This window comes from Triturus cristatus, chromosome 11 (genome assembly GCF_964204655.1).
Source record: "Triturus cristatus chromosome 11, aTriCri1.1, whole genome shotgun sequence".
Classification (NCBI taxonomy): Eukaryota; Metazoa; Chordata; class Amphibia; order Caudata; family Salamandridae; genus Triturus; species Triturus cristatus.
Window position 1 is genome coordinate 814,755,786 of NC_140594.1, and position 16,477 is coordinate 814,772,262.

The 16,477-nt window shown below is 43.5% G+C and overlaps 1 protein-coding gene across 8 annotated transcripts in view; it reads right to left on the reverse strand.

Moving 5' to 3' along the window:
• AGFG1 (ArfGAP with FG repeats 1) overlaps positions 1 to 16,477 on the reverse strand; it is a 559,380-nt gene that overhangs the window by 60,622 nt on the left and 482,281 nt on the right. For all 8 annotated transcript variants that reach the window (XM_085634550.1, XM_085634548.1, XM_085634549.1 and 5 more), the window contains one exon: positions 13,677 to 13,768. In XM_085634550.1, coding sequence (XP_085490676.1) covers positions 13,677 to 13,768 — 92 coding nt within the window. The remainder of the gene's footprint in view (positions 1 to 13,676; positions 13,769 to 16,477) is intronic.

Sequence of the window (16,477 nt, forward strand, 5' to 3'; positions counted from 1 at the left end):
AAGTGACATGTGTGCATGTTACAAAAGAGTACAAAGTACAAGTAGAGGTATAAAACTGCAATAAATGGAAGACACTCAAAACACAGGAACCCACTGGGAAGGCACTTCTATAGGCATGTAGAACAGAATTTCCTATAATGTAAATACTTCCTTCAGATAATAGAGCGGGCGTGAATTAAGTTTGGAAGTGTCTTTGCAGGAGGAGAACTTTGAGGTCAGTTTTGAAGGACTGGGAAGAGGGGGTGGTCCGGAGCGGAGGCGGAAGTGAGTTCCAGATTTTCACCGCGTTGCCTGTAAAGGATTGGGCCATCGATCTTTCCTTCTTGAAAGTGGGAGGTTCAAGCAATAAATTTTGCGCATTACATGATGGTCTAGAGCCTCCAGAGAGTTTGTTTATTCGCCAGGTAGCGAGGAGAGGAGGAATGCAAGGCTTTGTGGGTGATACAGGCATTCTTGTAGATAGATCTTGCCTCGATGGGAAGCCAACGGAGGGTGGATAAAATGGGTGTGATGTGGTCGCTTCTTTTGGCCCCATATATGAAACGAGCTGCTGAATGGAGAACATATTTAAGAGGGGACAGGTGGGATTTGTGGAGGCCAGTAAGAAGAGAATTGCAGTAGTCCAATCTGGAGAGAACCAGTGATTGGACCAATTATTGAAGGTCTTGCTCCGGGAAGATGCGACAAATCCCCCAAAGAAGGCGCAGGAATTGATGTGTGAGAGTAGATTGAGTTTTTTGTCGAGTATGACACAAAGGGATTTTGCACTGTCGACAATGATGGGTTGTTTGTTAAGTAGATTCTTCTGATCCATCCATGATAGAACCGGTGGAGGAGAAAGTGAGGAGGAGAGGAGGAGGAATTCAGTTTTGGAGGGATTCAGAATCCGTTGATGAGTTAGCATCCAGTTTTGAATGGATTCGAGAGTAGAGCTTAGGAAGGAGAGATCGTGAGTGGATGTGTCTGCCCCCCGGGGGGGGGGGGGGGGGGCAGATTTTTTTTTACTATTGTTTTTGTTGTTTGGGGGAGTGACCCCTTGGACAAAGGTCGCTCCCCTTGATGGGAAGATGATTGTGGCCATTTCTGCACTCTTTGGGTGGAAGGATAGCAGTATGTTTTTAGGCCCATCTGCCCCCAAGGGGAACAGAAGCCACTAGACACCAGTGTTTTTTAAATGTTTGTGTTGGGGAGTGGCCGCAAGGGTTGCTCACCTTTTACGGGGGGGAATATTACATTTATACTCTTAGGTCCACCTACCCCTTATCTTTGTTGGTGGATTGTGTGTGGACTGGTGCATTATTTGCATATGTGATATTAATGTTTTATTCTCCTTTTTATTCTAGTCTAAAGCTTTTGATTCCTGTTTCCGGTTTCGACAGTGGTTGTTCTGCAGTTGTGTGTAGTTGCATTTTTTGGGTACGAAATGTTTTTTTGTTGTATTTACTCCAATTGAGTAATATTGTAATGTTTGAATGAATTTTTTTGTAAGTGGTGTCATAATGGCAGCATATTTAGTGTTTTGAGCATGAAATTCATTGCGATGTGTTTTGCATGGTCTTATGTGTAATTTCTTTTCTCTTTCTTTTTTAGTGGGATATTGTTGATCCATACTGTGTCTGTGCAGAGTAGGTGGTGCTGAGTAGTTTAGCTGCCTCTGGCAAGTGAGCGGTATCGTTTTGGAGTATATATGTGTTTTTGATAAAGGTACTTTTTGTTTATTACTTATTCTACAAAGTGTTTGTTGTTGTTGACTTGTTTGACAAGTTACCTTTATTAGTAAGCATTATGGCTAGCCGTAGAATGACTGCTCAACAGGTGGTTGATATGCTTCTTGAATCTTCCTCTGAGCATGATTATGAGACTGACAGTGCGTCTGAGGGAGAGGAGGGAGGGGAAGATTCTGGCAGTGAGTTTTCTCCCCACATGGAATCATCTGATGATGAAGGTACTCTTGGTGTGGATGAAGCAACTCTCAGTGCGGATGAAGTGCCTGTTTTATAGGAGGAAACTGCTGTGCCGATGGTGCAAGAGGCATCTGGATTGCAGTCTGAGGCTGCTAGGCTTCCTACTGGAAGTGCTGGACTCTGGGTTGATCCAAACATGGTGCAGCCGGTGTTGCCTGCCTTTAGCGGTGATGCAGGGTGTAGAGTGCATTGCGAACATTTTTTGCCTGTACAGTTTTTTCAGTTGTTTATGGATGATGTATTTTTGGGTGAGATTGTTGACCAGACTAATTTGTATGCTGAACAGTTTTTGAGGGACAACAGTGACAAACTTAGGCCCCAGTCCAGAACTACCCGGTGGACTCCCACAAATCTGGAAGCGATGAAGTTTTTGGGTTTGACTTTATTGATGGGTGTGGTAAGGAAGCCGAACCTGGCTTCATATTGGTCTACTAGCCCCTTGTTGGCAACTGCCATATTTCCTGCAGTTATGACTTGTAATCGGTATTTACTTTTACTACGTATGCTGCATTTTGTTGATAATTCTATGGCGTTGCCACAAGATCACCCTGAGTGACCGTCTTTTTAAGATTCGGCCCGTTCTTGATCACTTTGTAGATCGATTTTCTGAGATCTATACTCCAGGGAAAGAAATATCTATTGATGAGTCTTTGGTCTTGTTCAAGGGCCGTTTGGTTTTTAGACAGTACATGGAATTAAGCTGTATATGTTGTCTGAGAGTAGGACAGGATATGTTTTTAATTTTCGTGTGTACACTGGTAGAGATTCTACTATTGACCCCCCAGGTTGTCCATCCACTTTTGGAGTTTGAGAAAATTGTGTGAGATCTTGCTAGAAGACTGTTTAACAGAGGCCACCATTTGTACCTTGATAACTTCTACACTACTGTGCAATTATTTAAGGAATTTTTTTAAGTGGACACTTTTGCATGTGGCACAATCCGCTGTAACCATAAAGGTTATCCGAAAGAGCTTGTTTGCAAAAACACTTCAGAGGGGACAGTGCAGTTCCTTGCGTAGTGATGAACTACTAGCTGCAAAATGTGTGGGCAGGAGGGATGTGTACATGCTGACTACCATCCATGATGAGAGTACTTCACCTGTGGCTGTTTGGGGTCAGGTTGCTGAAGTGCGCAAACCTGTGTGCATTCTAGACTACAATAAGCACATGGGTGGTGTTGACAGAGAAGATCAGAGGTTGGAACCTTACACTGCTATTCGGAAGGCTTATGTTTGGTATAAGAAGTTGGTCATCCATTTCTTCGAATTAGCAAGTTTCAATGCTTTTATTGTGTTCAAGGAGTGTTCTCCTGCGTCAAAGTTGACATTTCTTCAGTTTCAGCACTCTGTGATAGCTAGCCTTGTTGTTGTGGAACAGGCAAGTGTTCCTAGATTTGGAGTGGTGGAGGATGTGGCTCGATTGAAAGATCGCCACTTTCCTGATTACATTCCTTCCACATCTTCAAAAGATTTTCCCACTAGGAGATGTAGAGTGTTGGCGAAGAGGTTTGCGGAAGGAGTCTCGTTTTTTATGCCCCGGGTGTCCTAACCCTGGGCTGTGTGTGCCTGCTTGTTTTAGAGCGTACCACACGCAAAAGAAATTTTGGGAGCTTCCATGAGTGGTAAAGTGAACTGCCTGGTCTGTATTGTTTAAAAAAATTATTCTGTTTCAAGGTTGCCATTAGTGCAATGTATTTAGTTTCAGATTTTGTTTTAGTAGATTTGTATCTATTTGCAATTTGTGTTTTTTTGTATATAAAATCCTAAATTTGATGGCGGGGTGTGTAGGCTGGCGCTTGGCTGGTGGTGTGCGTGGACTGGCGCTTGGCTGGCGGTGTGCATGGACTGGCACTTGGCTGGCGGTGTGCGTGGACTGGCGCTTGGCTGGAGGGGTGCGCGGACTGGCGCTTGGCTGGCAGTGTGCGTGGACTGGTGCTCGGCTGGCGGTGTGCGTGGACTGGTGCTCGGCTGGCGGTGCGAGTAGTGACTTGCTGCTGGTCACTACACACACTGCTAGCTGAGCGCTACTCCACGCAATCCATCAGTCTGTGTAGTTGCTGTGTCAGGAATGTGGGCGTGTGGAAGTGATGGGCCCTTGAATGGCGCGGTCTGCTGGTGGGAGTGTTGTAATGTGATGGGCCCGCGGCTGGCGGCGTGAATGTTTTGTATGTGTCACACGTATGAAAGGTGTATGAATGGCCTGTAAAGCGGTTGGTGCCTTGTCATGGCTTTACAGCTCACGAGCAGTGAGTCAATGGTTCAGTTTCACGTCCTTTCAATTAATTGAGAGTGCATTTCATTTTTGTGAAATCACTTGCTAATACAATTGTATATACTGAACCATTACTCACCCTCGTGCCAAATCCAACCAGTATGTGTGTGTGCTTTAGGATTAGATGGCTGTGCAGTAATATTTGTCTTTCTGAAGCAGGGTGTACCTTGTCCCTTTTTGTGAATGTTGTGATGTGTTGGTTTTGTGCCTGGTGGTGTGAATGGTCTTGTGTGTATCACGTATGAAAGGTGTGTGAATGGCCTGTAAAACGGCTGGTGCCTTGCCGTGGCTTTACAGCTCACGAGCTGCGAGTCACTGGTTCGGGTTTTATCCCATTTAATTATTGACAGTGCATTTCATTTTTGTGAAATCTCTTGTTAATAAAATTTTATATACTGAACCATCACTCGCCCTCGTGCCAAATCCAACCAGTATGTGTGTGTGTTTGATGAATAGATGGCTGTGCAGAAATCTTTGTCTTTTTAGCCTCTCTGCCAAGGTGTACATTCCAGCTAAGAATAACCTACCAACTGTAGATATTGTTGTTATCCCATGGGAGTACATGGTGATGTCTCTCTGAATTCCAACAAGTTATCTTATCCACAATGTCCTGCAAACTTAAAATTGTCCATCTCTTTTTCCTTGCAATATTGTGCCAAAACTCTCACGCTGCAGAAAAACAAATTGTGTCAAAACAATTTGGTTGTGCAAGAGGGGGCTGTCAGCCGCAGATAACTTGATCCTTCCCTCACAGGAACTCTGCGACTCCCTCTCCGACCATTTCCACAACAAGATAGCAACCATCTGCAGAATCTCGATCTCCAACCTCTTCTGCAACCCATCAACAATAAAAAACTAGTTACTTACCTGTACACTATGGTTCTCCAGTATTATCTTTCATAGATTCACATGCTTGTATCTTCCCCGTCGTCATGGTGGGAGTCTCACGGTAACAGAATGACCACAGCAGTACTAGAAAAAACTGCATAACAAAATCCCATAGGGAATCATTATTTGGTAACCAAACTTCGTCATTATTTGGTCCAAAACTCAGCCAATCGGCTGCCAGCCCTGACAACACACTCCCCAGCAGAGCCATCCTACCTCAGATTTCCAGCTCCGAGTGAGAGACCAGGATATATCTAGAGATAAAGATGTTCTACCTGAGAAATGGGGAGGTGGGCGGGCCGCATGTGAATCTATGAAAGATAATACTGGAGAACCATAGTGTACAGGTAAGTAACTAGTTTTTCTCCAGTATTCAATTTTTCATAGATTCACATGCTTGTATCAGAATAGCAAGCAGTACTTATCTCAAACTGCATTTCCAGGATAGAACCCCAAATAGTCAGTGGGCTCTGCTCCTCTGTGTAGAATATTAACATACATTACAGTTTTCAAAATATATCAGAAAATCATTAGTTGAGAAGACATATAAACATTTGTAATATGCAAACCAAAACATGTACACACATATATATATATATATATATATACACACACACACACACACACACATCCATATATATTTTAATAAATACCTCATTGAAATAGATGCCGTAGAACCGCCTGTCCCACTACTGCATCCTTTTTCCATGCTGTGTCTAGACAATAGTGTCTAGTGAAGGTGTGCGTATTTTTCCATGTAACAGCTCTGCAAATGTCCGGCAACGACACCCCTGCGAATAGCGCTGTAGAAGCTGCCATCTTTCTTGTGGAGTGCGCGTGTACCTTGGCCTGTAAAGGTTTTCGAGCTTTGACATGACACAAGGAGATAGCCGAAGTTATTCACCTTGAAATACTGGATCTGGAGTGCGCTAAACCTTTCCTGGGGCCGGAAAAGGCTACGAAGAGCTGATTTGTTTTTCTGAACGATTTCGTCTTATCGATGTAAAATTTCAGACATCGTTTAATGTCTAAAGAGTGTAGAGCTCTTTCTGCAGATGATGAAGGATCTTTAAAAAATGTAGGTAAAACTATCGGTTCATTCAGATGAAAGTTGGAGGGGACCTTAGGAATAAACTTTGGGTTCATACTCCGAATAACTCTGTTGTGTCTGAATTGTAGAAATGGTTCTGCAATTGTGAAAGCTTGGATCTCGCTGACCCTTCTTGCTGACGTGAGCGCTAATAATAACGCTGTTTTGCATGAGATAAACTGTAAATCCGCCTTATGTTTGGCTCAAATGGCGGTTTCATGAGCTGTGCAAGAACTGTATTAAGCTGCCAAGTAACCACTGGTCTTTGAACTGGGGGGGAACATCCTGAAAAGCCCTTTGAGAAATTCTTTAATAACTGTTTGAGACCAAAGAGATGGGCGGTCAGGAACTCTTGTGTACCTGAAATAGAGCCAAATGTACCTTTATAGACATATGAGAAAGTCCAGATTTGGCCAACATTAATAGATATGAAAGAATTTGATCCGAAGAGACTTGAAAAGGATGTAGACTTTTAGATGCACACCAATGACAAAATCTCTTCCATTTAGCCGAATAGGTTTTATTTGTAGAGATTGCTCGAGATCGTGACAGAATCTCTCGGCATTCCTGAGGGATATTCAAAAGTTGGAACTCATGTTCGTGAGGTTCCATGCTGACAAGTTCAGCGATTTCAAATTTGGATGCAGTATCTGACCGTTGTTCATAGTGATTAGATCCTGCACTAATGGAAACTGTATCCTGGGTGTCACTGAGAATTTGAGAAGTTCGGAGAACCACGCTTGTCTCGGCCATGCTGGGGCAACTAGAATCAGATGGCACGGCTCAGATTTCATCTTTCTCAAGATCTTTGATATTAGTGGAAATGGGGGAAATGCATACGCAAACATCCCTGTCCAGCACATCTGCAGTGCATTTCCCCACGACCCTTTTTGTGCAAACCTGCTTGCAAAGTGTTTGCATTTTGAATTGTGGCGATAAGGAAACATATCTAGCTTTGGAGTGCCCCATAGCTTGAATACTTTGAGAAGTTGCCTTTGGTCCAATTCCCACTCGTGAGAAACCTTGGACGATCTTCTCAGAATATCTGCTCTTGTGTTGTCCACCCCTGGAACATGTTGGACTTGAAGCGATATGTTGTGATTCAGAAGCCACTTCCAAATTTCTTGTGCTTGCTTCAACAACATTTTTGATTTTGTACCCCCTTGTTTTAGAAGGTAAAACATGGATGTTGAGCTGTCTGTCTTGACAAGTACTGTTGAATCGTGAATCCTGGGAAGAAACGCTTTTAGACCCAAGAAAATAGCCTTTAGTTCCAGCAAGTTGATGTGGAGCTGAGCTTTGCTCTTTGACCAGTGACCCTGAATTTCGAGCTCCTGCAGATGTGCTCCCCAACCTTGTAGCGAAGCGTCTGTCATCATTACAAAACTGTAGTTCTGTGGTTCGAAAGTCAGTCCTTCCGCTAAATGATCTCTGATCTTCCACCATGACAGGGCCTTTAGGATCTGAGTAGTGATAACTATCCGATCTTCGAAGGATCCCCGAGACTGAATCCATTGCTTGTCTAGCAGTTCTTGAATAGGCCTCATGTGAAGTCTGCAATTGGGAAGTAGGGGGATACAAGAGGATATCATCCCCAACAATGATTTGCAGGTTCTTACTGAAACAGACTTTTTTTATCTACAAATGCGACATCAGCTTTATGATTTTTTTAATACGTTCATCTGAAGAATAAGCCTTCGCCTTCTTTGTGCGAATTATAGCTCCCAGAAATTGAAGGGACTGCGATGGAATGAGATGTGATTTTTCTAGGTTGACTCTCAGACCTAGACGATTGAAAAGGTTCATGCACACTTGTTGAGAATGTTGGGTTTCTCTGAACGAACCACCTTTTATGAGCCAATCGCCTAGATAAGGGAAAGCTTGGTGACCTTGAAGTCTTAGATGTGCTGCTACTGCTACTTCGTAAAGATTCTTGGCGCCGACTTTAGACCGAAAGGCAATACTTTGAATTGATAATAGCGCCCCGCCACCATGAAGCAAAGACATTTTCTGTGATTTATATGAATTGGGACGTGAAAATAAGCATCTAAGAGGTCCAGGGATGCCAAATAATCTCCTTTGCCAATCAAAAGGAGTATTTCTTGATGGGATAACATTTGAAATGATTTCTTTTGGATGAATTTGTTCAAACCTCTCAGGTCCATTACCTGCCTCCATTTTGATGTGTCTTTTTTCTTTATTAGGAAGAAATGCGAATAAAAGCCTTTCCCTCGTTGAAGGTGCGGAACTTCTTCTATTGCTTCCTTTTGTAGAAGAGATAACATTTCTGCCTTGAGGGCTGAAAGATGTTCTTGTCTCCAGTGTATAGGAGGGTGATTTGGGGGCTTTTGTATGAACTACAGGGTATGGCCATGTTGAATCACCTCCAAAACCCATCTCTCTGTTGTTATCGACAGACAAGCCGGATAAAAGGAGGACAGGTAATGATTGCTGAGGTTTGAACATGTGGCGGTTGCCTCGACAGAGTCACTGTCGTCTATTGGATTGTTACGATTTGCCTCTCGCAGATGATCTCCCTCTGGACTGTTGTTGGTAAGTGTTTGATGAACGAAATTGTTGATTACTTGAAAATTGTCGATATCCCTGCTGATTGTACGGCTGATATCTATTGGATTGGAAAGAAGATCTTTGCCTAAATTGTCCTCTGGATCCTCTCCTCCGAAAGGACTGGAACCTGTCCTGCTGAAGGGATCCCAACGCACGCGCTGTATCCGTATCAGTTTTGATACTTTGGAGGGCATCATCCACATGTTTTCCGAATAGGTTCTCTCCATCAAACAGCATGTCCACTATTTTCGCTTGCATTTCTGGTCTAAAAGAAGTGGCTTTAAGCCATCCTTGCCTTCGTAGGCCCACTGCACCTTCCATTTGCCTGAACGTCACTGAAGACAAATCCATCGCAATGTCTATGGATTCCGAGGCCGCCCGAGCCCCATCCTGTAAAATAGCAGCCGCTTCCTCTTTCTTATCCTCTGGCAGATGAGGTAGTAAAGGTGCTATATCAGACCACATCTGCCTATTGTATCTGCTGATGAGGGCTAACGCATTTGAGGCCTTTATGGAAGACGCTGCCATCACAGCAAAACGCTTCCCCGCACCATCCATTCGCCTCCTTTCTTTATCCGGATGAACTCTATCCACCCAGGAGCACCCACCGACCGACCGATGCCCCTATCAAGTCTTCAACCTCAGAAGTAATGAGGTCAGCCAACAGCTCACCACCATCCTCAATACCTACATAACTACAGCCACCTATCCAGACACATGGAAACATGCAAAGGTGTAGACCCCTCCTCAGCAAACCTTCGGCAGACCTCAGAGTGCTCCAGAACTACTATCCTATCCCCCTCCTCTCGTTCTCTGCCAAAGTTCTGGAGAAGGCCATCAACCTCTATCTCACTGATCATCTGGAAAGAAACAAACTGCAGGACCCATCCCAATCAGGTTTCAGAGCCAACCACAGTAGTGAGATGGCCCTGATCGCAGCAACAGAAGACATCCAAGCCCTGCTTGACAGAGAATCAGCTGCCCTCATCCTCCTAGATCCCTCAACAGCTTTTGACACTGACTCCCACAGCACACTCACCAATCGACTATGCCAGATTACAATCACAGACAATGCGCTCAGATGGATGGCATCCTTCCCCATGGAACACACCCAGAGAGTCTGCCCCCCTCGCTTCACCTGGCAACCCAAGCACACCATCTGCGAGGTACCCCAAGTCTCATCCTCAGTCCTACCCTCTTCAACATTTACATGACACCACTCGCAGACATAGTCAGATCGCAAGACATCAACATCATCTCCTATGCCGACAACACTCAGCTCGTCCTCTCACTCTCAGCGAACCCCACCCTGACTAAGACCAACTTTCACAGCTGCATGACGAATGTCGCAACACAGGTGAAAGACAACTGCCTGAAACTCTACATGGACACAACCGAAGTCCTGATCTTCTGCAGACACACCGCCCTTTGGAACGACTTCTCGTGGCCAGCGGAGCTCTGATCTACCCCCCACTCTGAAAGACCAGGCCCGCACCCATGGTATCTTACTGGACAGCGAACTCTCCATAAAACGTCAGGCCAATTAATGCCATCGCCTCAGCCTGCTTCCTCACAATCCGCATGCTCCGCATAATCTTCAGATAACTCCGGAGCAGCACCAGAAAAACTGACGCAGGCCCTCATCACCAGCTGGCTAGACTATGGCAATATACTCAATGTTGGCACCCCCACCAAACTCATGCAAAGACTCCAGACTATCCAGAACGCAGGAGTCAGTCTGATCCTCAACCTGCCTATGAGGACACACCCCACCTGAAAACCTCCACTGGGCTCCCTGTCCAGAAGAAATGCCAGTTCAAGCTCCTGACGCACGCCTACAAAGCTCTCCACAAACAAGGACCACACCACATGACCCACCACTTGATCTTCCACCAACCAACCAGAAACCTCCTCTCCGCACACCTCGCCCAGACACCACGTATCAGCTGTAGCCCCCCTGGAGGACGATCCTTCTCCCACCTCGCCACCAAAGCCTGGAACCCCCTCCACCTCCACACTTCACGCTCACTGAACCACTTCAGGATGGTCCTAGACCTGGCTCTTCAACTGATACCTGCAGCTGAGCGCTTGGATACCAACGGGTGATTAGCCCCGCTATACAAACATGATTTGATTGATTGTGTAGTACATGCTACAAACTTCTGTATTCAAATGCCTAGTGGAAATGTCAGATCCAAGCAGGGATATATACAGCCTTTTACTATTCTGCTAGCAAAATATATACCACTGGGTAGGTTAATGGCAATAACCGTTGCTTAGAGAATACCAAGGCAAAAGGCTCTGAAAGCAAAGTTGCATATAAAACAAAGTGACATGGGAAGAACCAGAGATGAAGGTCCACAGAAAAGGTAGGAAAGTCTATGGAAATATAAAAGTATTGCTTTGGGTAGATATATTGATGCATTTATTACGTTATATATGGAGTCACCCCACTTCAAAATTCAAACACCGGTCCTTGTTTTCCTTTGTGGCACCCTTGTAATCACTTCCACTGAGGTTCCCCATTTCTCGTTTAGCTGCCATCTGCTACCCAGTCGTGGGTCCCATGCTCACTGTGCCAATAGAACCAAACAGCACCCAATTGACGAGGCTGAATCTGGGCAAAATCGGTCTTGGGTTGCTTGTGTTCTGGTCCAGAGAGGACATGGCCTGGCCGTTCCGGCTGGACTGGTCATATTGAAGAAGGGTCAAGACTGATTTGCATATGGCTCGGTCCAAACTAAGGTGGTAAGGTGTGTAAAATAACGGACAGGGATGAGACCCCAGTAATTCCTAGTGGTTGAGATCAATTCAAGCATTCCATTCAACTGCTGGTGTTCAGCATGAACCTGGGGATTCTAAATTTGCTTTCCACAAGTGTCACTTATAGAACCCTGCATGTTCAACATCGAACTGAAAACAATGCTCCTATAAGGTTATTAAGAAGCAAGCAGGCTCTTAGCTACCAGTACACCACAGCAGAGACTGGAAACACCTTCTCTGGCCAATAAAACAGGAGCAGAAAAAATACCTGAGAATGTAGTACATAAGAATAATGTTAGCTTAAACAAAAATGAGGCTAACCAATCCATGTTCTAAGAGGTTTTAATTCCACGCAAAGGATACTTTTGCTAAATTAATCTAACACTCAAATTCATTCAAGGAACAAACAGACCAGGTTATCAAGTATCAATGCTTGTGACACATATAATATTGTAGAATTTATACTTTTTCAAAGCATGCTCCGACACCCAAAAGACTGTGCCTGCCCTTGGGCTCCTGCAGCATTCGCCAGGCACCATGTTTGGATGCATAAGCCATGTCTCATGTCGCATTGGAATAATGCATTTGATGCTAGAATCTTTGTGAAGCCCCATGGTAACAGGATCAAATCAAAATGGGTTCCCTTGACTTCTGATCTTTTGAGGATAGGATACAGAATATCATCAAATTTTGTAACAATAAACATCTATTACATAGCTCCGAAGGACCCCTTGAATGCATGTGAAATACAGGTTATGTATCTGAGTGAACATGTCTGTAAAAGGTCTAGGATAACAAGTAACATTACCTTCTCCATTATGGGATTTTCTTTGATATTCAAGAAGATTATAACAGAATGGAAATATTAACTTCGCTAAGAGGAGGGTACAGGGGGCAAAGGAAAAAGATGACCAGTAACCATTTTTTTAAGCAAGCAGCGCAGAGAGGCCTGCCTACTCAGGTGTCACTTCTGGAGTGCATATCAGGTAACAATACTTGACAGTTAATAAATTATATATAAGATGCCTGTTTGCAAACTGCAATGCTAGGGACATTAACCATTACAGAAGCTAAGGCTGCCTTTGCTCTGAAGGAAGTAAACCTTTGCTTTACTCAGAATACGGATTAGCTGTATATATCAAGCTAAGCTGCAGAACACTACTGATTGTGCTACAGATTACTCTGAAGGAACCAAACAGATTAGTAAAAATGTGTTTTATGTAGGTCGTAAGTGCTATTGAGGTAAATCTCAAAGACTCTTTATGTCTAGGCTCTATAGTGAACTGTCCATTAGAAAGGCTGGAGTAAGGCGTTAGGAGTGTGAAAATCTGAGTTATGAGAAGCATTCAAATTACACTCCTAATAAAGAATTTCCTTATAAATCCTTATCACCAAAAATAAATTAAAAAAGATTCATCTGAGCAGAAGGCAGAAGGACACAAACAAGTGCATATGAATTTACATCGATATCATAGCCTATGGAAAATAAAACTTTCACAACACCAGCCACAAATTACAAATGCCACAGTCCTTTGGAAGCTATATGATGGCACTGCATTTGGTCACCCACAAGAAAAATATATGAAAATACCCTTATTGCAAGGTCTGCGTCATAAAATAGCACTGATATCCGTGTTCCTCTCTTAATCAATTCGAAATTAAATCTAGTGGTTCATAGACTACTTTATACCAAACGAAAGAGGCAACCTCCTACCCATCTGCAGCATTCTCCTTGGAATTAGTGTAAAGATGGTGAGATGGCCGCTCTTCTACTTAAAATGACTCAGGGTACTGAAAAGAGGGGAAAAGAGGACAGCTGACAAGCGTTAACTTTCAGCTCTTAACGTTGGGAAACTGAATAAAGATACATTTGGAAACAAATTAAATGACTGGATGATTCTAGGATTTTTTTGAGGACCATTTAATGCCAAAACATGCGGTGGGTGAAACTTCCCCTTTATGTTTTAGAACATTATAAAGCTTGATCGGTTGAGAGCTATTGTTCCCTCTGTGAATGACTGCATCCAGCAATAGATCGTTTTAATTTGCGCTGTTTTCAAACTTGTAACATCAGTTTAGTAACAAGCTATACCTATGACAGAAATAGAAAAAGTTAATATAAAAGTACTTACCATAAAAGGATTACTAGCTAACCCAGGAGCTGCAATCTGGCCAAATGGAGTTACGACCGGTTTTGCTTGACCAAATACTGCAAACCCACCACCTTTATATGAAGAATAAAGCGCATTAGTAAAAGAGCAAATAAGACTACTAGATTTGAATGCTGTACATGTGATTAGTAAAGTGTGTGTAAGCTTAAACGGGGTGCGTTTAAACTCATACCCCTATGTATTACATCACTTCAAGCAATCTTGGTAAAGCCTTTACAACAAATAATGTAAAACAAAGGGAGGAAAAACATTTTCACCTGTTTTGGTAACTTGTTACTTTCAATCCCAAGAATTTCAATATCTAGCGTGTTGTAAGATAAAATGTGGCAATCAATCATGCAATGAGGCAAAAGGTGTTACTTGTTTGTTATGTTAGTTCTACAATCTGGTTATTCGAGCTTAATTACCAGAAGACTTTTTAAATCAACTTTTGCAGTGGTGTTTTCTGTCCAAGGGCGCCGGGGCTCTGCCCCCTGTACTTTCACAGTTACAACACATCGCAACCATAGTAATGCTAAATAAGTTTCATATATTACACACTTTTACCTTCAACGTGGGGCACTGTCTGCCCCACATGGCATATTGTTGCTGTGATCATAGTTGATAATATTATTAGGTATCAAGGGGAGAGGGAGGAACAGCAGGGCTAGTTCACTTCCTGGGGGAATATATGTATTACCAATGGGAACTAGCCACAAAGGGCATAGGGATAGTGTGTTTGTACGGAAGAAAGAAATATTTCTTTTGAAAGCCCTCACCCACCAACCTAGTTGGTGGCATGCTTCATTATCGGGCTCCACCCGGTGACACCAAATGTGTCCCGGGTGTGCTTCAACGCCTGTTTACAGCGGAGCTGGTTTCGTGGTACATGAGTGTGCAGTGATAGCGTGTGTGTGTGTGAATTAAAAACTGTCCTCGGATCCCAATTCCTATACTAGGTAATTTTATTAGCAGGCCCTTGGCAATGTTGAAAAAAAGGCAATGGATGTGCTGTGGAGTTATCTATGGTCTCCCACATCCTGTGTGGTCAACATATTTCAGCCAGGCCTTGATAATGAGCTGGCTTTCTTCAGGACCTATAAGTGTGTGAAGTGCTCTTGAAGTGATTTAAAAAGGTAGGGTCAGGAATTGAGGTCGGCTTGGACATGCCTTCTATTAAGTTAAAGAGGAGACCTACAAAAAGGCGAGTGAAGTCGCCTAGAGATCAAATAGAGGATCTCCTGTGGCCTCGAGAGTCAACAAGTCCTTACAGTCCCTACTTACTTATTTGAAGCTCGGTCCCCGTGTCAGCACCTACTTGGTATGCATCGGATCTCCGTGGATGTTTACCCTCAGTGTGCTCAGGCTTAAATACTCCCCACCATGTGCCAGCTGGAACTACTTACTCAATTGTGTGAGTAGTGTCTGCAGTGGGAGAAGAGGGGTAGACAGAGGAAAGACTAGGCCCTCACTGTGTAGGTAGACAGAGGAAACACCTCACTATGTGTAGTACATAGACATAGTGTAAAGACTAGGCCCTCACTGTGTAGGTAGACAGAGGAAAGACCTCACTATGTGTAGTACTATTTTCTTCAGTTGAGGAACAATAAAGATTGGGTTATGAAAGTAAAGGGTAAAAATTATCGCTTCAGATTATAATTATTTAATTGGGGTGCGATAGATGGGCTACATGCACCTGTATACTGCAGCAGTACCACCCTTTACTGCCTTTGATGCAACTTCAAAGAGACTCGTTCCAGTTCTTTCACAGTCTCACCATTTCAAAACGGACATTTTAAAAATATTCTATACAACAAAGCGATAGTTGCCCCTTATTTAGCTTAAGGAACCAACAACCATTGGCAAAGCAAATAGTCCTGACTGGTTGTAGGTGTAATGCTACTTCTTGTATTATATATGTTGATGCAATGACAGAAGCAGCAAATTACCTGTGAGGCAGTACACTATGATAATCACATTTTTAGCTTGCCTTTTTTAAGCCATGCCCTTTTGAGAGACCCTAGTTTTTGCATGCCACTTAAAGTCCTGCATAAAATCCAATGCATTCATTTTTGGCATGGGGGAAATTAATGGCTTTAGGTGATTTTGCAATTTTTTCTACCAACTGGCACCAGGGCTATCAAGTTTTCATCCTGTTTTGTGTGAAATGCGCATATTGCAGAATGCCAATGTGTGACATTTGTATGTCTTCTGTGCGACACCTGTAGTGACACTTTGCTGAAAGTTTAATTATTAACTCGAACCAGGTAAACTGCCAAAGCAGAGCAACATAGTTCCCTCTGCATTGAATTACTCTATGCAGTACCAGCAGCAAGCCCATGCGTAAATAACATGGACATGGTAGATTGCTCCAAAGCTGTCCTTTTCTGTTTCCATGTGTGAAAATGTCATCCAGGAAAGAACTTTCCTTTGCACTCTCGTTCCTCCAGTCCTGCATTCATAATAAAATGAAAACAATCACTGGCACCAAAACAAAAATGAAAAGCCTGGACTGGTCTAAGTACTCACATAAAATCAGAACACTTCAGAACTCTGTCCGGCAGTACTAGAGTACAATGCAGCCTGTCTCTGCACCAGACATTTGGTGCCATCATGACTGACCTGATGCCAATGATGCTTTTGAACAGATGATGTAGCAGCCTCTCTCACCCATCCTCCATCTCCCCGCAGGACCCAGCCTTGCCAGGCAAGGCATTCAAAATCCCCTATCCATCCAGGCTACTGAAACACGGACTGTTTTAATCCAGGTGCATGCAGTATTC